Genomic DNA, 22,009 nt, shown 5'->3' on the forward strand with positions numbered 1-22,009 from the left:
ATAAAACTTTTTTTTTAAACCATAATGATGTAGCAATGAGTTAATGCTAAATAACATTTTTACCTTTTCTTTTTCAGTAACAGAGCTATTTTAGGAACTGCATTTTGTTTTTTTCTTTTTTATCAGAGGGGCAAACAAGTTAAGCATTTACTAGAATTTTGCTTACTTCTGCAGGATGGTACTTATGAACTTTTTTTGGGTGGAGTTAGAGGGGGCAAGTGCCCTTCTCGAGTCCCTGACCCCCCGACTCTGCCTTTGTTCCAAACCGGTCTGAAACCAAACTTATGTGAATTAAAATCGAAGACATCAAAGATCATTTTTAAAGTTGGACTTCCAAAATTGAAGACATCAAGGTGATCTTAAAGTTGGACTTTCCCTCCGGTGGTACTAAGCAAAAGTGATAATGTCGGTTGCGAAATCCTCTTTGATGGCTGACTTTGCTTCTTAAAATGATTACTTTACATTCAAAGAGCCGCATTATTGCTCTGCCACCATATCATTGTCAGTTTAAAACATGCATTTATATAGTCCTAACATCAGGTGGTTGGATAACTTTCACATTTGGTTCTTGTCAATTTTGTATTATGAGCAGGTTCAGCGTTGGAGAAAATAAGATCAATTATAAGAAAGATAACAATTAATAAATAGGAAATGAAAAATAATTACAATTAATAAAGGGGTTGAAGTTCATCCAAAAAAAAAAAAAAAAAAAAATTGTTCTTCAAACAACTCAAGATGTAACAAAATATATACATCCAATAATTCCTGTTAAAAAGAAAAAGAAGAAAAAAAAAATTAGGAACTAATATGAAAAAAAATAGAAAATTCCTTTGAACCCATTATAAGACAAGATTATTAAAATAGGTCATATCATTCAAAATACAAATACATGTGGACAGACTGTTATATAATGAATTAGAAGAATTTTTCTATAAATAATATAAAGGCTTGGAGGGAAATTCTATCCATAACTAAATTGATGGTTTTTAAGAAGAGAGGACCGTTGTACAATATGACCAGGAAAATGGATGAACCATAAAATAGGTCACCAGCATCCAATAAGATATAGGGGAGAAATAAATATATAGATAGGGAGGGAGAAAGTGACAGAATTTTTTTGCATAGTTGGTATCCACATGTGAAGAAAGCAAAAGCCTCCCGAGTATTTTTCTTTTACGGGTATTTCAGATTAAAATCACTTATTAAGATTCCAAAGAGTGATGCTGCGATGAATTATGAACCAATTCACATGTCAGACTTCACAAAACTAAATTAAAAATAGATGCCAAAAAGTGGAAGCTTCCGAGAGGTCTCCTCATCTCCTTCACCATCATTTATGCCACTAGCCACACTACAAAGAAAAAAGGCCAAGAGGAAAAGCCCAACCAAATCTCCTACTTTTCTCTCTTTAGTGGGTATGGTTTGGACTCTAGAAATCATGCCTGTCATGACTTCCTCAACTTCCTCTCTCTCTCTCTCTCTTAAAAAAACTTTATTAGGCAAGATTCTTATAAGATAACAAAAAGAGAGGTAGTCACAAGAATGGTCCTCCTATTCATGGATTTGGTTTGTTTTATATGTCACTTTGAAAGTGCTTGAGACAATTCTACATGGGGATTAAGTCATAAACCTTTTAACACTAGACTCCATTTTTTTCTCTCTCTCTTTCTCCACTTAATATGTGTTCTGCTAGACATAACTTTGTTTATAGAAGCATTTCTAGAGCCAAGGACCTCAATTTCTAGAGACATATAGACTCTCACTCCTAAATGAAACTCCATCGATCCAAGTGTCTTTGATCATCAATTTTTTATACCGATTACTTTTCCATGAGTACGCTAGCTAAATGTCAAAGTGTTATATCTTGTCACGGCTTCGAATTTTTAGGAAACATCTTTGTTCTCTCAAATGAATAGACAAGCATGAAGAGTTAAAAAACATATTTTGCTTGCAATATGATAGACTTTCTTCTTCTTCTTTTTTGGCTGAATTTGCATCATCTATCTAACTTTTTACCATTCTAATTAAAACTAATGTCTAGTACTTATAAACGTATATACTTTCTACCCACAAAAAACTAATGATAATAATAAAAATAATAATAATAATAACATGTTTGTCACTTTTTAATAAATTGAGGCTTTGTCAAACACACAGGTTTGAAGTTTCACGTCCTGCATTGATGCGTATCCTATTGCAAGGTCAATATCCAAGATATGTAGACCTTAGATCGACATCGAGTCCATTATTACTTTCTTTTCATACCCAAAAATTAGGTTGAAAGATTTTTCATGAAAACTAGTCACCATATAAAAATTTGTAACTTGCTAAGAAAAAGAGAGAAAACTATGCTATGGCTAACACACTAGGTGCCTTTGGATTAACCTTTTTTCATGATAGTTTATTAATTTATATATGTTTAGGTACAATTTTGTATAGTTTATTTATTAATCTACTTGTTTAGGTACAATTTTTAAAAAATTCTTTTAAATAATATTATACTTTTGTCATTTTTATCAAATCAATCAAAACCTAAGCTGAAGGGACACTAAAATTTGGGTTTATTTTATTTTTTCTATTCATGTATTTTGGAGACTGAGGTTCGGGCAGGAAGGTAAGGGTGGGGAAAGTGAGGAATAATGATAAAATGCTGTACCCACTTTGTGAGTGCGTTGTCTACTCTACATCAACTCAAAAATAATAAGCACAAGTTGGCACCTTTCACTATTTCTAAAGTACATTTACAAGAGCATTGTTGTTGAAGCCTACGCAATTTAGAATGGGGACTTGTTTTTACTTTCTTTTTAATGTAAGATGCATCTGTGTATTTCAACTCTTAAAATGATTGTCTCTATAACCTTTTGAGGGGCTCACTACTCACTAGTCAGACTCAATAGTCACCACATAAAATATTGGTGGCCAAGCAATAATCTTTGGGAGCCGAAATAGCTCTGCCTATGTAAACTATTTGGGAAAAAAACCTTGTTACATGTTAGGTCCCTTGCACCCAATTGACATTGCACACGTCTGGATTCACACGCTGTAAAATGAATTGGATTCATGATTTTTGAACTTGAAGTCGTGACTTAAAGTCGTGAATTTAGTTCATTTTAGCCGGTGTGGGGATCCATATACTTTGTATGATAGAAAAGTAATCATATTTTAGCCAACCAAGCTTAGAATTCACCCATATTAGGTCATACAAAATTGTGTAAAAATACATAATTAATGCTATAACTGGGTAAATTTACATTAGCACTATTTATTTTGAATTTAGTTTTTTATTTTTTTCTTTTCATATCCTAAGGATGAAGGAATAGAGTGGATGGTAGTTGTTGTGTGTAAAGCAATAGAAATAATTTTAAAAATCAAGAAAAATTAATATTTTAATGAAATGTAATGTAAAATATGACGTGGAATGTTTTTAATAAAAGAGTATATAAAATAGGAAAAGAAGATTTATATAGTGAGTTCATGCTTTAATAAATATAGGTAATTCACAACAAACAAAATGGGGGGGGGGGGGGGGGGGGGGGCGCGGGGGGTTTAATTCACACTCTCTCTAGTCTGTCTCAATTGCTAGTCATCCAATAACCCAAGATTCCTCTTCTTGATGAGGTACACATGAATGAAACAAACACTATAAAACACAGGAGCCTGTGAACATGGAGGCTATTAAAGGCATTGATCTACTTGCCCAATTATTCCATGGCATCTTCTTTCTCTACCTTTCTTTTTTCCCCTCTTCCACTTTACACTTCTATGTTAATATCTGTTCATTTCCTGTTAGCTTGAGTAGGTCAAAATGTGACAATGTATTTTGAAGTGGGTGGGCCATGTGGAACCAAAATCATAGGACCATATCTCATTCATACTTGCATAATAATTTCAATTCGGAAGAGTTGAGAGTGGGAATAGAATGTCTCTTGTTTGGTTCAAAACCATATAACATGACAACGCAAAAATTCATTCAATTTTAACCGTCACTTGCTTCTACCATGTGGAAATTTCATTGAGTTTATGTAATATATTCTTTTGAGGCATGTAGATTTCAAGTACCAACTTCCAATGGCTATAAATCAATATACAACTAGATGTGATCAGAGGAAAATAGGTGTAAAAGTAATTTATTATATGAATCTTTTATTTTCAATGGAGAGAAAAAGTAAGGCCATTGATTCATTTCTTTAACTTAATACGGGAATTAAGGAGTAATTTGATAATTTCCATGCTTTTAAAGAAATGAATCATTACTAATTTCTTTTAACCATGGAAATTAAGACCATTGAGTCATTACCAACGGAGAGAAAAAGTAAGGCTATTGAGTAATTACCAACGGAGAGAAAAAGTAAGAATTTTGAGTCATTACTAATTTCTTTTAACTTCGGTGGATTTGTGGAAAGACTAGGCAAGAGACAAAATAAGCCCAAACAAATCCTTAGGTTCAATAAGTGTGATAAAATATAATAGTGCTTGTTTATATTTGCGCATGTATGATAGCAAAAATACATTTTGTACAATGGATGATATGGGTATTTTTTTTGAAATTGATTAGGCAAATTTTGACCCTTATACTATTTTGTAACATTTGATGTGAATGCTCTTAGCTCAATAAAAGTATATAAGCAGATTACATCTATATCACAAACTTCAACCAAAAGTGGTCGTTCAAATATATCCCTAACAATACAATTTGGTCTTGAAATTTAAGAAACTAATCGCAGTGTAGTGCATAGAAAACTCATTCCATTTCACCGCATTGTATACAACATTAATAATTAACAACTAATTTATTTTGTTTATTTTTTAATGAATAAAAATATATTAGAAAGAAACAAGAGAGGGGTTCGATCCATCTCCAACTTTAGGTTTGTCCCCAGATTGACGAGTGAAGATAGAGATAGACCTAAGTTACAAAAGGCAGACTAACATGCAAGTTGCATTGTGAGACAAAATTTTAACACTTCTAAGAACAAAAATAGAATCCCAACAAGCTAAGGAGTTAAGTGCCAATTTTAGCTTAGAGAATAATGGAGTAGAGTGAAGGTTTAGCAGGAATTTGATAACACTTTTGGAATCTACTTTGCTATTATTTGGGAAGCTTTATCTACATTTTATAATCAAAATGTATATTTCTTTACTTATAAAAGCAAATTCTAATAGCTTTTGATCGAACCTTTTTTTTTTTTTTTTTTTTTTTTTTGTGGGAAGAAAACGAATTTTTTTTAGTAAAAGATAGAGGAGAGAAAAGAGAAAATGAAACTATTCAAGCAGCTTCCCCTGATTATGTGTTTAATGCATAGTCAAAGACTCATAAATTTTTCCAAATTGATATTTCAAGAGATTATATTCCAATACTTAATGAGACATCATCAATCAAAATATTCCACGTATTTGTATGAATTTGACTAAATTCCTCAAAAATCTTAATAATAATGAATAACCTCTTAGGGATATTTGGGAGAGTAGTTTAAATTATGTTGTTTAGGTGTTGATATATGTGTAAATGAAAAAATATAATAAAAAAAAATGTAATATTGTTTAAAATATCTGAAAATGTGTTATAACTTGTTTGCTAACCAGCCTTTTAATATTCCAAATGATAATGTGTCACTTAGTTTTCTTTTTTTTCTTCATTGGTGGGGTATCAAACTATCAATTAGTACGAGACATGGAAACTTTGGTTAACAAAACCGTTACGCCAAGGCACTCGATATTGAACAATCTTTGGATACAAGTCCAACGGCTAGGATTAGATCGCACCAGTTTTTCACAAGATAACTATGAGTCCAAGAATTTACATGGGCCCACTTGTGTGTGATTGGCTAGAAGAGTCAGAGGTGTTTGAGGAAACTTTAAGGGACCGACTGACTTTCATCTTTGGTATGGGACCCTCCATTTTAATGGTCAATTAGCCTTCTTTTTTTTTTTTTTTCTTTTTGTCTTTCTTAAAATTTCTACCTAGGGGTGCTGAAAAGTACTAAAACTAAATATTAAAAATAGGCCAATAAAAATGAATAGTGCTTTGGAATTTGGAAAACCCTATTATCATATCACCACAAACAATGCAACAATAGGAAAAGCACAGCAATCGGTTGAAAAGCTAAATACGGCATTTTTATCTTCCAGACGCATGGATGGTCCTCCATCGTGCAGTTGAAACTTCATAACTCATATCTACTTTCCCAAGACAACGCCTTTTCCCACGGATGCATAAAACATGTGAAATATGCCATTTTCACTGCAAAATATTGATGGTTATTTGTAGAAAAAAAAAATTTCAGGTTTAAATTAGAATCATTAACAATTTATTACATAAAATTTGTTATAAAAATATTATAAATATAACAGTTCTAGTAAAACATAAACATGAATCTTTGGATGTTGTACTTCTACCTTAAACCTAAATTTAAGCTTAGTGAATTAAAGTTAAATATAATAACGTATACCTAAACAATCTCATGGGTGTAAAGTTTCAATTTAAATATGGGTCGGTTAACGGATACCCTTAAGATATTTGTTACTTAGAGCATTTGTTAATGCATAAGTCTAGAAAAATTTTGATACAATTTTTATAGAAAACATAAAATGCTAAAAAAAAAAAACCAATTCATTTTTTCTTTTCCTATAAAAGGTTTCTAAAAATATTTCATAAACTAATACCTTAGGTATCTGTTAACTTTTTCCTTTAAGTATTTATAGTATTATATATATATATGTATATTTTTATAAAAACATACGTATATAAATTTGAAATTATATTACATATCATATATGTCATTCCATCTAATAAATTCAAATAAAAATAATTTACTTTCAATTTAGTTATTAATTATTAGTATAGATTTGTAATGGAGTAGTTGTTAACATAATTCAAGTTAAACCGAACTCAAGCTTAATCAACAATATAATGAACCAAACTTGAACATGAAAGTTAGTTTCTTTATGAGCTCAAACTCAACTCAACTTCGAAATAAGATTAATGAACAATTTGGAATTTTGAATACTCAACTTGCCTCTACTTATTTACATCCCTAGTTCCAAGGAATATATTGAGTTTGTTTTTGTACAATTTAAGTGATGAACTTATTTGTATTGGTATATTTAAAAAATTTAGACAACAGTGTTTAAGAAGAGAAATGGTATTTTAAATTGTGATATATAATTAAAAAAAAAAAGCATAAGCTAGCAGAACATAAGTCGAAACAAATATAGACTTAATTATTTAAGAAAAAGTATAATTGTCTATATAGAAAACAAAACTTTGAAATATCAACAAATCAAATAAAAATAATAATACAACTGAACATTAGGTGTCAAGTGACTGCATAATTATGCATCTATTATTCTCACAATGAGTTACACTCATGTTATTTTCTCCTATAGTTTTTTTTAGGGCATAATGTATTGATCTAAACTATGAGTGAGCGAACACACGACGTACTTGACCTACCCAGTCAAAATAGTTAAACGTGCCACATATTCAGTCGAGTTTGATACCCCCATGTTGTCAGCTACTTAATTCTAACAAACTCCAATATAATCAAGTCGAGTGTCAAGTTCCTAATTAGAAATTTGACAAATCCGACCTATTCAAAATCTCCATATCTTAGTTTCATCACCGGTCACCACTTTTATATCGTCATTCCCCTTTAATGGAGGTCATGAGATCTCCACCAAATTGCAATACCCTCTCCATTTTGCAATGCCATCTACCCTAGAAATTCCAGATGAATGACGAAGGTTTATCCTTATGACCATTGACTTGCACGTTCGACCAATCTCATTGTAGATTTATGCTCATCAAATTGGTTGACAACCTGTGTGTTGACACTCAACATAGTTGAGTCAATCAAAATTTTTACCCTAATTCAACTTTGATTGACCCGTGAACACCTCTAATAAATGTTTCAAATTAAACATATTGCTACCAAGCAAAAAAAATTGCCTAAAACGGCATAATGGATGTATTAGCAAATTCAGCACTAATGCCAATGTGTTGGATTACTTCAATACAAGCCCTAACATTAACGGATTCAGATCCTTTAGAGTTCTTAGGGTACTCTACCAGTAGAGTTCATTAAATCCTAACCACTCTTTAATGATTTAATGGTTTAGATTCTACCATGTCAGAATTTCATTAATAAGATTCTTAAAATAATAAAATAATGTTGTAAACAAAACAATTAAGATGATTGTTAATGAAATGCTGACATGGCAGAATCTAGACCATTAAATCATTAAAGAGTGGTTAGGATTTAATGAACTCTACTTGGTAGGGTACCCTAGGAACTCTAGAGAATCTGAATCCAACATTAACTATACAAGCAAAACGGATATACTTGCGTTAATGGTCAATTCATCTCCTCGAGGACTAAAAAAGAGGGGGGACAATGCCAATGGGCAACGCGTTGGATTGCTACAAATTTTTGTTTGGAATTAGATGATGGAATATGAAATTCTCCTATTCTAGGACCCTTTAGATAAAGGGGTGGGATGCATTGAATTTTAGGATCAACTGCATTTAAATTCATTTTGAAGTGTGTTCATGGTGAGTTGGTCATTGTAGTATTAACATATAGCAAGCCAACTAGGTTAGCAAAAAAAAAAAAAATCCTATCTCGAATCATAAGCGCTAGACTTGCCCAAAAAAAAAAAAAAAACACAGGTACACATGAAATACGTATGCACAACCAGTAAATACTTAAGACATTGAGAAGTATGTGGTTCATTTTATTACAAATCACATTCATATTAACAATTAGGTCTACGTTAACATCTATTGCCTTCAAAGAATTTTTTTTTATAATAACTTGGTGTGTATAGGACGAAGAGACTATATATATCAAAAAAATAATCAAATACTCGAAGGGATCTGAATATTTGTTTATAAAACATAAAAAAATAAAATAAAAACAATTGGATTAGATATATTCAATAGTATTAAATTATTTTTGAAAATATTTTATCGAGAATTAAAAAAATTATCAAAATTTTTTCAATTTTCAATAAATTTTTTTTCAAAAATAGTATACACGTCGGTAAAATTCTTGATAAAATGCAATTCCTTTCAACAAGTTTGAAATCGTTGTGGTTTGGAAAGCTTCGGTGATTGTGAGGACAGAAGAAAAAGACACCCTCCATTTGGGGACCTTGATGGAACCGAAGTTTCCTCTCTCGAGTCATCACGTCAACAATTTTTTAATACCCAAAGCTAGAAAAAAAATAACAAGACAGAGAGAAACAGAGATGAAAATAACGCATTGAAATCTGTTAGGCAAGGGGATTTATATTAATAATTTAATATTAATATTATATTATTATTATTATATGACGAGTGAAATGCACGCTCAAATGTAGTGCGAATGGACCTTGAAATTTTCGGACATAAAAAATTACAGAAGCCTAAAATATAGCGGGTTTTCAACTTTGGACCCATGCACCGGCTTAATCGAAAAGGAAAACTTTCAACCTTTGAAACCTAGGCAGTTTTTTTTTTTTTTTGGGGAGTCTGTGTGTGTCACTTTAACCAGTTAACCTATGCCGTACAATTAAACCGTACATTACAATGTCCCGGAGAATCAATCAAGTACTATGCATTTTCTCAAGTTAACGCCTAACTGTTATTTTCATACTATCCTTAATTCCCTGCTGCTCAAACGGGTAGATTTACTTTGAAGTGTCGTTTAGTACGAAGAAATTTACATTATTTTTGGTATTTAAATTTTTATATTTGGTTTTATTAGGAATTTTTAAAATTTTTTAAGAATATGAGATAATAATATTTAGTGTATTTCTAAGAATCTTAAATGAATTATTTATTTTTCTCATTCTATCCTTAGATTTGAATGTGAACTGCTAAGTTCTTTAAAAAAAATATTCAAAAACAAAATATAAACTATTAATTAGTAACACATTCATTAAAGCTGTAGTCTAACATTTCAAAATGACAAATACAATACTATTTAAATTCTCAAATGCTTTGTTCTTAATAATAATTTTTAAAATAGCTTAATTCATAAAAAAACAATCTGACAATGTTTAGGCCTATAAGACCATAAAAATAGTAATAAAAGTAAAAGTAGTTCATCAACAATGAAACAAATGCAATCTATTACATATATAATGTATTCACCCCTGCATTTGTGAGCACTTGAATAACATAGTCATACCTAACATCCCTAGGCAATGGGTAAAAATAATCACATTTACGTGTTTATCCTGTTTATGTTGTTTTGGCGGGAAAAGATAAAGACAAAAGAAAAGATATTGATAATTTATTTTATATTTTATCTTAATTGCATAAATGATAAGGAAAAATGGTTAAAATTGTCAATTTATAAAAAATACAATTTCAATTAAGCTTGGGAATCTGAATATCTACCTGTTTTAAAGATAATCCACATTCCTACTAAGAGGGGTTTAAGGGGGGAATTCAGATTCTCCTGACTTTTGATTTTCTAGCGTAATTTGCAATCAAACATGGAAATCTTTAAACATTCCTAGGTATCTTAAAATATTATCTCGTACCAAATGGCACATTACTGCACAAAAAGGGTAATAGTAAAAGCATTTTCAACTACTTTTTTTTAAAAGAGTTTTAAATTATATCGTCCGCTCCTAATAATATTTTTTTATTTTCAAACCAAGATATCATTCGGTTTTTAATAAAGGCAAAAAGTGAATCTAAGATTTTTTATTTAACTTTTATTTTGTATTAGCTAATTATTGTTGCACGCAGTTATAACTATCACCATTCTTTTGTGTTTAGGGTATATTTTATCAAAAATAGAAGGTGAAGATTTAGAAAAATCAGTGTGGCATCCAAACATCGAAATTCTGACACTTAAGTTAGATTATTTTCTCTTTGTCGAATAAGTAAATACTTAAGGAATTCTTACCTTTTTTTTTAAAAGAAATTTTTTGTTTCATCCCCTTTTAAGATAGTATGTGCCAATAAGTTAAAGTTTCATTGGATCATTTCCTTAGATGGAACTGTATTGATGGAGTATCATTAATATATAGTTTGAAACAATATGCATGTACTTCGACAATATCATCAATGTTGAGGGTATTGGCTGATGCATGCTATGTTGTGTCGTGCCCGTTACATAGTTAGGTCTTTCCTCAAGTTGATAACATAATTGTTTGTGTCTGCTGATGTCCAAAATTAGTGACCACATGTCCCACTCGAGCTTTGGAGGTCTTGCAAGAAAGAATAGAAGGGAGGGAGCTTGAAGTTCATGTCGGTGTGGCATCGACCGAATAAGCTACTTCAATGTTTAAGTCGTCACTCGTAAAGGTGACATCTCAAAAGATCAAGAGTGTTTCTCATTCCTTGTTGTGCACATGTGAATGTAATTAATGTAGGGCATTTCCAACCACATCCCACAATTGAGATCGTGGAGTAAGTTTGGGCAGAGTTAAGGGTGAAATTCTTAGGAAAATGTATCAATATCCTTGCTGAGAGCTGAGCTTTTCCTAATCGAAGTGGACCATCCATATTTCCAATGCTCTTTGTGATGGTACTATATGTTGACTCGTTGAACCATCTTATTCTACTTACATTACAATTATTAACAAAATTTACTTTAATGAGACTGTATTGCACGCAGTTAAAAAAAAAAAAAAATTGAATACTACTTCAGTTAAAATATAATTATCAAAATTTTAAGAGGTTTATTTCTATTAGTAATTGTTTTATAATCTATTACAATATTGGGTTTTTGAAATTATATGATTACTCTAATCTCAAAAAACTAATTAGCTTCTTAAAATCACAAGAGAACTATAGAATTGTAATTGCATTTTAATCTATAAAAAAGATGGAATTATTGTAAGTAGCTTTGTTTTTATTTCCTTAAATAAGTTTTCTGACCTACATATGAAACACAGCTAATCTTAAGTTGGATAGCATTAATCAGAATCATGCTGATAGTACATGCCAAAAATAAACACTTTCATTTATTTTTTAATTTACTTTTTTGGTCTAGTGTCATAATTTCCTTAAAAAAAAGTTGGATAATTTTGTTTTGAAGACATGGTTTAGTAGGAGAATGTATTATTTTATAAGCATTTTAAGTGAAGTTGGAGATATATTTTTACCGGGTTGTCCTCAAATTTTTTTCCCTATTAAATGTAAGGTTTAGGGATATTTTTGAACCACATAAAAGTTCAATTCAAAGAGGAGAATCCTCTTATAAATATTATAGATATACGTAACAAGTTCTACATGCTTACCAAAACAAGATTGGAACAAAAAGTTTGGACAAACCTAAAATTTTCAATTCCTATGAAAATACCACCCTTAAGTTCAATGTCCAATCTCAAACATATTATTAAATTGTACAAACTGACTTCAAATTAGAATGTCCAAAGGAAAAAAAAAAAAAAAAAAAGGTACCAACATGACATATTTAGTTTTTATTCACATTCAATCTTTTCAGTACACTGAACATGATACAAACACAACACATATTCTTAACCACGTGTCAATCCAATGCATTGAATAAAAACGTATCCTTAAACCAGATAAAGTTTGTGAGAAACTTTGACAAACAAGTAAAATAAGTTGGTAAAAACTTATCTAAATTAGGTAAAAATCATTTATAAAAAAAAATCATTTCATGGTTAACTCCTCTTTTAATGGTGTAATGTCATATTAAGAAGAAAATTTGAAAGGGGAAATTTTTTTTAATAGAGAAATTACAAAAAAGGCAAGTACCAAACTCACATTTTTGTCACTATTAAAATAAAAATAAAAAAGCTTAAAGGCAAGAAAAAGAGCCAAACAAAGCTGACCAACTGAGTTCACTCAGTAACAACCCTACATAGAGCAGGACCACGCGCACAAAAGGAGCGTGTACGTGAAGTCAAAGGATAAAGCATAACATAAAGTTTCCGGGTTGGGAAGGGTTTGTGTGGGTCCCAGAAAAGAGAACATCGCTAGTTCATAACAAAGAAAGTCTTATAAGCACTGCGCTGGTTCAAAGTATAGCATATAAAATCAAAAACTCTCTCCGACTCTTTTGCGTTCTTCACAATCATTCACACACACTCTCATATGGGAGACTATTAATTTGTCCCAAACGTCTCTCTCTGCTCTTCATTTTCTTTATTCTTTTTTTTTTTTTTTTTTTTTTTACCGTATTGGTAAATGGTAATGGTAGCTCTTTTTTTTTTCAACCATTTTTTTTAGTATATAAATAGGTGGTGCTTCTCGCTTCACTGGCTCTCTCTCTCTTTGAATTATAGAGATATTTTCATTTATATAAAAGCTTGAGAGCTCTCTCGTCGTCTCCAGCTTCCACCATGGGTGGCGATAAGCCTATCAGTCTCGAGGAGATCAAAAACGAGTCCGTTGATCTGGTACTCTCTCTTCCTCTTTTTCTCTTTGTAGCTTTTTTTTGACGCTGCGTTTTGATATTTCTTTCGAATTGTTATATATATATATATCAAACGATTGTACTGAAGGTAAGCTATACATGCATATGGATAAGTATTCTGTATTTTCATTTCCTATAGAGAATTTTGTTTTTCTGTTACCTACAAATGATTTTTCTGGATGCTTTGGAATTTCAATTTTCGGATTTTTTTTTTTTTTTGTGGCCGTGCACTTTCTCATCCACCAAACATGAAACAACGGTGAAAACAGATGTTTCCGTAGAGTGAGAGAGAGAGATGTGAAAGCGATCTCTGTTTGTTTGGTGCGAGTGGTAGAGTTTGTAATATTTTTTAAAATTTAAGGGCTAATTTCGAAAACAAATCGGAGATAATTTCAATGCGCTGCGGCGAAAGCATCGGATAAAGTCCGTTTGGTTGCTGTTGTTGTTTTTTTTTTGTTTGTGAGTGTGTGTATTGCGTCACACCGGAGACTATAGTGTTACGGACGGTTTTGCATGAAGGCTGGCACCAATTTTGGCTACAGTGAAACCATCAGGACCGTTCATAACACGTGTTCTCATCGCGTGGGCCCGTGAGTTGGGTTTGGACGGTCCTGATGCAAACTCATGTATCAAGATTCCATAGTAACCCAAAAGTTCAGGAATTCCAATCTTTTCATTCACAAATCACAAAAATACCATTTTTTTTTTCTTTAGAAGATAAAAAAAAGAAAAGGGAAAGTGACAATTGAAAAAGAAAATGAAATCCGTGCTTTTTTTTGAGAAATACGTACCCAATCACATGGAATCCGCGGCTTGACAACGCACGCTTCGTTTGCGTTCATAGAACGTGGCTCTGACTAGGGAATCAACAAAAAAAAAAAAAAAAACAATAAATCGAATTTTCCTAAATTTTCAATACGCGCTGGCGCGTGTTCTCAAGTAACTTTTTTTTAATTAATTAATTATTTGGTTTTTCTTTCTCTCTGTGAATTATTACTCCATTTGTTATTATTAAAATTCATTCTATTTGAATAAAAAGAAACTTAGGGTAATTTTGGATATAGTTGAAATTAAAAATTAAAAAGTATTATAATAAAATAATTTTTAATAGGTAAAAATTATTGTTTATTAGCCTAAAATTACTATTCATGACTAATAAATAATACATCATGTGCATCTCAAAGAAGAAAAAAAAAGAAAAAGGAAGGGGCTGAAATGCAAACGCTGGCGCTTCAGCCCCTCCCAAACGCACTCTTAAATTATTAGAAAGAGCTAGAATTCTGTGTTAGCTGTTTCTATTATAAAGTAATGGACCTCTGTCTTTTTTTTAACTTTTTATTGTTGTGTTTTTTTTTGGGATTTGGGTGGTTGGGAGTACTACTTCCGTGGTACCTTTTAGACCTTACGGTTCTTTTTTAATATTTCCCGATTTATTTTTTTAATTTATGAGTGAAATGATTTTAGGGTGTTATTTATTAATTTATTGGGGTAGGTAAAATGGGACAATTTAAATAGTACCATATTTAATCAAATCAATTTGAAAATCATTACGGGGTTGAAGTCACCAAAGGAGCCGATTTTGTTGACTTACTAAGTTATTTTTTTCAATCGGTTCTTGACATGTGATTTTTAAAGTTCACATGGGCACTTTGCTAAAACTGGTAACATATGTTATAATATTATGTATAACTGTATAAATAAGCAAATGAATTAAAAAATTAATAGATACAATAATATTTAAATACCATTTGCAACAAATATTCAACTTAAAATTAGTATATAGACGGTGGGTTCGAATTGATTTAATTTGGTAAAGTGTCTTGTGTAGTTGTAGAGATTATTTTTTATTTTATTTGAGCTTGTGTGTGATATCATAAGTGTTCTCTAATATTAAGCTAATGGGACCGATTGGTTTTATTTTGTGATTAAACATGCGTGGATTTTAGTACTCCTACTGTCCCACACTCACACATGGCTTGTTTATTCACAATGGCTAAAACCTGGAGTTTGTCCCAACAAGGGGGCCAGATTTTGTTTTGAGGGGTAATGGAATTATTTTCTGAGGTGAGGCTAGGAATTGAATCCTGAGCTAACTGCTGCTTGTGAAGTAATGGAAAAGAGATCGAATTTGAATTTGCAGAAATGGGTGCTTTTGTAATCCAGTCATTACTGCTGGTTCTCTTAATCGAATTGTAATTAAACTCGGCCCAATCATTAAAAACAATTGCCATTGGTGGTACAAAAAAGAACATGGAAATTTATAGGCTAATATGTTAGATGTTGATAGAAAGAAAATTTCAATACTCATAAAGGTGATCCAGCAACACCATGATCCCAACATGGGATATTGCAATTTTAGTAATGTTGGGGTATATTTGAAGTTCAGAGATGGATCAAGTTCAAAACCTTTTTAATAACAGTTGAGTAATTTATATGTGATTGTTGTCTACAATCAGATAACATTTGTTGGCCATTCTTTCAATCCATATTGCTAATTATGAAACTTCTTTATGGGTGATTCAATAATTTATCATGAAGAATAATAAAGATTGAACTTTTGTCAACAGGAACGGATTCCAATTGAGGAAGTGTTTGAGCAGTTGAAATGTACAAGGCAGGGTCTATCAGCAGAGGAAGGAGACAACAGGCTTCAAGTTTTTGGACCAAACAAACTAGAAGAGAAAAAGGTCCACAGCATAACCTTTTAATAGATGACAATTGTTTCCTCCTCTTCCTTTTGCAATATGATTGTTTCCATTTGTTGGATTTGTGGGCATGCAATGATTTCTTGTTTTGCTAACAGGAGAGCAAACTTCTCAAGTTCTTGGGTTTCATGTGGAACCCATTGTCTTGGGTCATGGAAGCTGCTGCTCTCATGGCTATTGCCTTGGCAAATGGTGATGGAAAGCCTCCGGATTGGCAGGACTTTGTTGGTATCATTGTCCTTTTGCTGATCAACTCTACAATCAGTTTTATTGAGGAAAACAATGCTGGCAATGCAGCTGCAGCCCTTATGGCTGGTCTTGCTCCCAAGACTAAGGTGAAAAACACGTTAACAAACTTTGCGTGCTCTAAAGCTCGTTTTGCTACTATTCCTTTTTTTTTTTTTACTAGTTTCTTATGGTGGCAAAAATGTAGGTCCTGAGAGATGGTCGATGGAGTGAACAAGATGCTTCGATTTTGGTTCCCGGAGACATTATCAGCATTAAATTGGGAGATATTGTTCCTGCTGATGCTCGTCTTCTCGAGGGTGATCCTTTAAAAATTGATCAGTCTGCTCTGACTGGTGAATCCCTTCCTGTCACTAAGAACCCCTCAGATGAAGTGTTTTCTGGCTCAACATGTAAACAGGGTGAAATAGAAGCAGTCGTGATTGCCACTGGTGTCCACACCTTTTTCGGTAAAGCTGCCCATTTGGTGGACAGCACCAATCAAGTTGGGCACTTCCAGAAAGTTCTCACTGCAATTGGTAATTTCTGTATATGTTCAATTGCTATCGGAATTATCATTGAGATTATAGTGATGTACCCAATTCAGCATCGCAAGTATAGGAGTGGAATTGACAATCTACTGGTTCTCTTGATTGGAGGAATTCCTATTGCCATGCCAACTGTTTTGTCTGTCACGATGGCTATTGGTTCACATAGGCTCTCACAGCAGGGTGCTATTACAAAGAGAATGACTGCCATAGAGGAAATGGCTGGCATGGATGTTCTCTGCAGTGACAAAACGGGTACTCTAACCCTGAATAAGTTGACTGTTGACACAAATTTGACTGAGGTATTTGCAAAGGGTGTGGAGAAAGAGTTAGTTATGCTTCTCGCAGCAAGGGCCTCTAGGACTGAAAATCAAGATGCCATTGATGCTTGCATTGTAGGGATGCTTGCAGATCCAAAGGAGGTACAAATTTGGAGTTCTCTTTCTTTTATTTATTTATTTTTTCATTTTGTGTTGATTGATGTCAGAATTTTCAAAAGATCGTGCTGTATGGTTATCTTATTGTTAATTGGGCAGGCAAGAGCTGGTATCAGAGAGGTTCATTTCCTTCCATTCAATCCAGTCGACAAAAGGACCGCTCTGACCTACATTGATGACAAGGGAAACTGGCATCGTGCTAGTAAAGGTGCTCCTGAGCAGGTAAGCTTGTTTATGATGTTTTCATATGGAATAAGAAATTGTTCCTGAAATAAATAACTCATGTTTTTTTTTTTTCAAAAAATCTTTTTACACAGATTATAACCCTTTGCAACTGCAAGGAGGATGTTAGGAAAAAGGTTCATGCAGTGATTGATAAGTTTGCTGAACGTGGACTTCGATCTTTAGGTGTTGCCAGACAGGTTTGCAAATGTACCATTTATATATATGTAATGCTGATTTACTTCAATAATTAATTCCATTGTTGCCTTTATGATTTGTCTACAGGAAGTACCTGAAAAAACAAAAGAGGGTCCAGGGGGACCATGGCAGTTTGTTGGTTTGTTGCCTCTGTTTGATCCTCCTAGGCATGACAGTGCAGAAACCATCAGAAGAGCACTTCACCTTGGTGTGAATGTCAAGATGATTACTGGTAGATGCCATTGAAACACCAGTCTCCTTACTCCTTGTATTAATTTTTTTTTTTTTTTTTTTCATGGCTTATGATTTATATGCTTTTCTCTGTGTTTCCAGGGGACCAGCTTGCCATTGCCAAGGAAACAGGTCGTAGGCTTGGAATGGGAACAAACATGTACCCCTCTTCTTCATTGCTCGGCCAAGACAAGGATGTTTCCATTGCAGCCCTCCCTGTAGATGAGTTGATTGAGAAGGCCGATGGATTTGCTGGAGTTTTTCCAGGTATGATACGTGTGTGTGTGTATACACATTTCTTATTTCATTCCCACCTGTTGTATTCTTCTTCTTCTTATTGTTTGAACAAGGTATAATTCTTCTTCAACTACATCAACAGTTTCTGAATACTTTAATACAGATCCTCCTTCCCTTTGCAAACATGCACTTTTTTCTGTGTCAATATTTACTACTAAATTTCTCAATTTTTTCTTATGTTCTTGACTAAGTACTGAATTCTGTATCAATCTCAACAATGTAATCCTTAAGTTTCAAGGTTTTGACCATGCTTCGTTGTACTAACTCTTCTTTGAAATTGGTAGAACACAAATATGAAATTGTGAAGAAGCTGCAAGAGAAGAAGCACATTTGTGGAATGACAGGAGATGGTGTCAATGATGCCCCTGCTTTAAAGAAGGCAGATATTGGAATTGCTGTTGCTGATGCTACTGATGCTGCTAGAGGTGCTTCGGACATTGTCCTCACTGAACCAGGTTTGAGTGTCATTATAAGTGCTGTGCTGACTAGCAGGGCTATTTTCCAAAGGATGAAGAATTACACAGTTAGTAACCTTTCATCTTCTTTATTGCTGATAGTTAATGTCCATTTTTGTTCAAGAGTGTCTAAGCTCTTTCCTATTTTGATTTCTCTCCTTTGCAGATCTATGCAGTTTCAATCACTATTCGTATTGTGGTATGTATACTAATAATTTGTGTTGGAGATGTTTATGCCGTAATTGATAGTTCTTTGGTAAATTCTAATATATTTGTTATATTCTCAATCTGGCAGTTTGGATTCATGTTTATTGCTTTGATATGGAAATTTGACTTTGCACCATTCATGGTTCTAATTATTGCCATCCTAAATGACGGTGAGACATTTAAGTCACTGTCAATCTGTTTGTTCATATAATTTACCCTATCAAACTTAGCACAACCATGAGTCTGATTTTGTGCATTACCCTGGCTCTAGGTACAATCATGACAATATCAAAGGATAGGGTGAAGCCATCTCCAATGCCAGACAGCTGGAAACTGAAAGAAATTTTTGCTACTGGCATTGTTCTAGGAGGTTACTTGGCCCTGATGACAGTGATATTTTTTTGGGCTATGAGAGACACTACCTTTTTCTCAGTAATTACTTATGCTTTTTTTCTTTTTTCTTTTATGAATAAATCAATTTAGTAGTTTGGTTGCTATTTTTTCAGATAGTATTTGTTTATCATTTTTCATAATACAGGACAAGTTTCACGTGAGGTCACTGAAAGGAAATGAGGAAGAAATGATGGCAGCCTTATACCTTCAAGTCAGTATTATAAGCCAGGCCCTAATTTTTGTCACAAGGTCTCGCAGCTGGTCCTTTATTGAACGACCTGGCCTTCTCTTGCTTGGTGCTTTTGTAATTGCTCAGCTGGTAAGATTTATATGAGAAGAGGCATCTATCTCTTTCTATTTCTAGTTCGAGCGAAAACTTTTCCTTGTTAAACATAGGTGGTTTTTTTTTTTTTTTTTTCCTTTCGTGAAATTTGAGTTAGTCCACTGGTTTTTATATGGCACTATAAGTTCAAGGTGGTCATATACTATCAAGGTGACATGATTAGTAATTTAGAAGTAAAAATGCTGAGAACAGTGGATGGATTCACCTTGGGGATGTGAGTTCCATTGTGGTGCCCATGTCTGTAGTTCGAATATCATCTCCCGCTACAGCTTTATCTACCTTTATAAAAAAAATTCGAGTGCACCTTCTATCTCTACACCACAATTTGCACGTTGTGTTGTTCAACAGAAGTTCGACTGCATTTGACTGATTTAATTTTTGTGGTATGTCCAAGTGTTATGATTGGGTACTATATGATATGCGATTATGGATTTTGCATGTTAGATATCAAATGGTTTTTTATATTGATTTGTAACACAAACCATACTGTATTTCACAGATAGCAACTTTCATAGCAGTATATGCTGATTGGGGTTTTGCACGGATAAAAGGAATGGGCTGGGGTTGGGCCGGTGTAATCTGGCTTTATAGTCTTGTAACATATTTCCCACTTGATATCCTCAAATTTGCAATCCGCTACATTCTGAGTGGAAAGGCTTGGGATAATCTTTTGGAGAACAAGGTATGCTTTGTGATTATATTTTTAAATGATGGACATTTTAATACTAGAATCATGTCCAGTATTACTCTTGTTTTTAATTTGATCTTCTTCTCTTTTTTTTTTTTTGCTTCCTTTCCATAACAGACTGCCTTTACTACAAAGAAAGACTATGGAAAAGAAGAGAGAGAAGCACAATGGGCAGCTGCACAGAGGACCCTGCACGGTCTTCAACCACCTGAAACCAGCAACCTTTTCACTGAGAAGAGTAGTTACAGGGAGCTTTCAGAGATAGCAGAGCAAGCCAAGCGACGTGCTGAGGTTGCAAGGTAAGCTATTTCATCATGAAAAAACAAAATATAAATTAAAAGAATATGTGTGAATGAACGCTCTTAAAGTGCATTAGTAAGTTTTGTTCTTTCCACTTTAATTCTAACTTGTAGCACTCTTTATTGGTTTGACTTACATTTGAGATTTAGAGCTAAGGCATGGATGCTTGAGTACCAAATTACATGCCTTATGATGTAAGCGAAAGCAATTAGTTAAGTCAACTAGCCTTGGAAAAATTTACCACTGAATGAGAAAGGCCCCTAGGTAGAGAAAGCGTTTGCATGACCCTTTCCAGATGTTTTAAGGCATGTTTGCCAGCATCCAATGTACCCGTATGAAAGACTTGGTTCAGAAACATCCGTGCAACCCCCTCCCCTTTTACAATTTTATTTTTCTGCACAATAAATTTCGTATCCTTTTTTGTATTACTGCTTAGTGGAGTCCAGAACAGTTAAATGACAACATTCACACAGGGTGAATTTATTTGGTTTCTTATAAAAGGTGATTTGAATTGTGGTTTCAGGTTAAGGGAGCTGCATACCCTGAAGGGGCACGTCGAATCAGTGGTTAAGCTGAAAGGACTGGACATTGATACAATCCAGCAACATTACACAGTTTAAAGAGCTAAGTTAGTCTTCCTTAGAGAGAACTCAAGTGTTATGTTCTCCCAAAGAAAGCCAACAATGATGACGAACAAAGCCATAAACTTTAATTTCTAGTTTAGAGCGATAATTAGTCCTTTTGGTTCATGTCAATTAGTTACTAGAGCTTGTTGTCACTCTGACAAGTTCAGAGGAAGAGCGCTGTTCTCTTTTTAAAAGCCAAATAATATCATTTGCACAGTTTCCTCCTTTTGTATTTTTCCCGCTAAGGTTTATGTTTTTCCTGTTGGTTGTTACATGAATCTATAGCTCTGATGGTGGACCAAGAAAATTTTTGTTAAGATCTGATCAGTGCCTCCAACAAAAACGGAAACCTTAATTGCTCTTGCATCCCACACAGAATAAAAAATTTGTGTGCAAATTGGCCTATAGTGATATGTCGTTTGACCCATTGATTCTAATAAGGCAGTTCAACAGACTTGCTGGTAAAAGTTGAGGAGTGATTTTTCGTTTGACGACTCCTGAAGGATTAAATTTTGTGTACATATTGCTGATGTCTTTTTTTCTGGTGAAATGGTGCATTCAAATGAAAACAATATCAAGTACAAAATAGTCTATGGTATTAAGAAAACGAAGGTAGAAAACTGTGTGGGGTTACATAACACCTCTGGTATTGGCCTTAAGTTGGCTTACAACTCAAGGATGATGGTTCATGCATTGCAAATATGCAAAATAGAAAGATAAACATCATAGAGACATCTTTTCTTTGTGAG

General features: G+C 33.1%; 1 protein-coding gene across 1 annotated transcript; it reads left to right on the top strand.

Annotated features, from left to right (window-relative positions):
- The first annotated feature begins 12,998 nt into the window (after positions 1-12,998).
- On the top strand, positions 12,999-21,485 carry LOC142611583 (plasma membrane ATPase 4). The gene is made up of 16 exons (XM_075783658.1): positions 12,999-13,368; positions 15,953-16,072; positions 16,189-16,425; positions 16,524-17,285; positions 17,400-17,522; positions 17,618-17,722; positions 17,808-17,952; positions 18,054-18,218; positions 18,533-18,771; positions 18,870-18,902; positions 18,999-19,080; positions 19,182-19,342; positions 19,449-19,622; positions 20,146-20,328; positions 20,452-20,633; positions 21,158-21,485. Exons 1-16 carry the CDS (start codon positions 13,312-13,314, stop codon positions 21,252-21,254), a joined length of 2,865 nt encoding a protein of 954 aa, XP_075639773.1. The 5' UTR covers positions 12,999-13,311; the 3' UTR covers positions 21,255-21,485.
- Positions 21,486-22,009: the final 524 nt, after the last annotated feature.

Source organism: Castanea sativa, chromosome 10 (assembly GCF_040712315.1).
Source record: "Castanea sativa cultivar Marrone di Chiusa Pesio chromosome 10, ASM4071231v1".
Lineage (NCBI taxonomy): Eukaryota > Viridiplantae > Streptophyta > Magnoliopsida > Fagales > Fagaceae > Castanea > Castanea sativa.

Excerpts from the sequence above, each read along its gene's own strand:
- LOC142611583 (XM_075783658.1), top strand. The coding sequence starts at position 13,312 with ATGGGTGGCGATAAGCCTATCAGTCTCGAGGAGATCAAAAACGAGTCC. Across the intron at positions 18,219-18,532 it reads ATTTGCTGGAGTTTTTCCAG|AACACAAATATGAAATTGTG; the intron begins GTATGATACGTG and ends TGAAATTGGTAG. Across the intron at positions 19,343-19,448 it reads GAGACACTACCTTTTTCTCA|GACAAGTTTCACGTGAGGTC; the intron begins GTAATTACTTAT and ends TTCATAATACAG.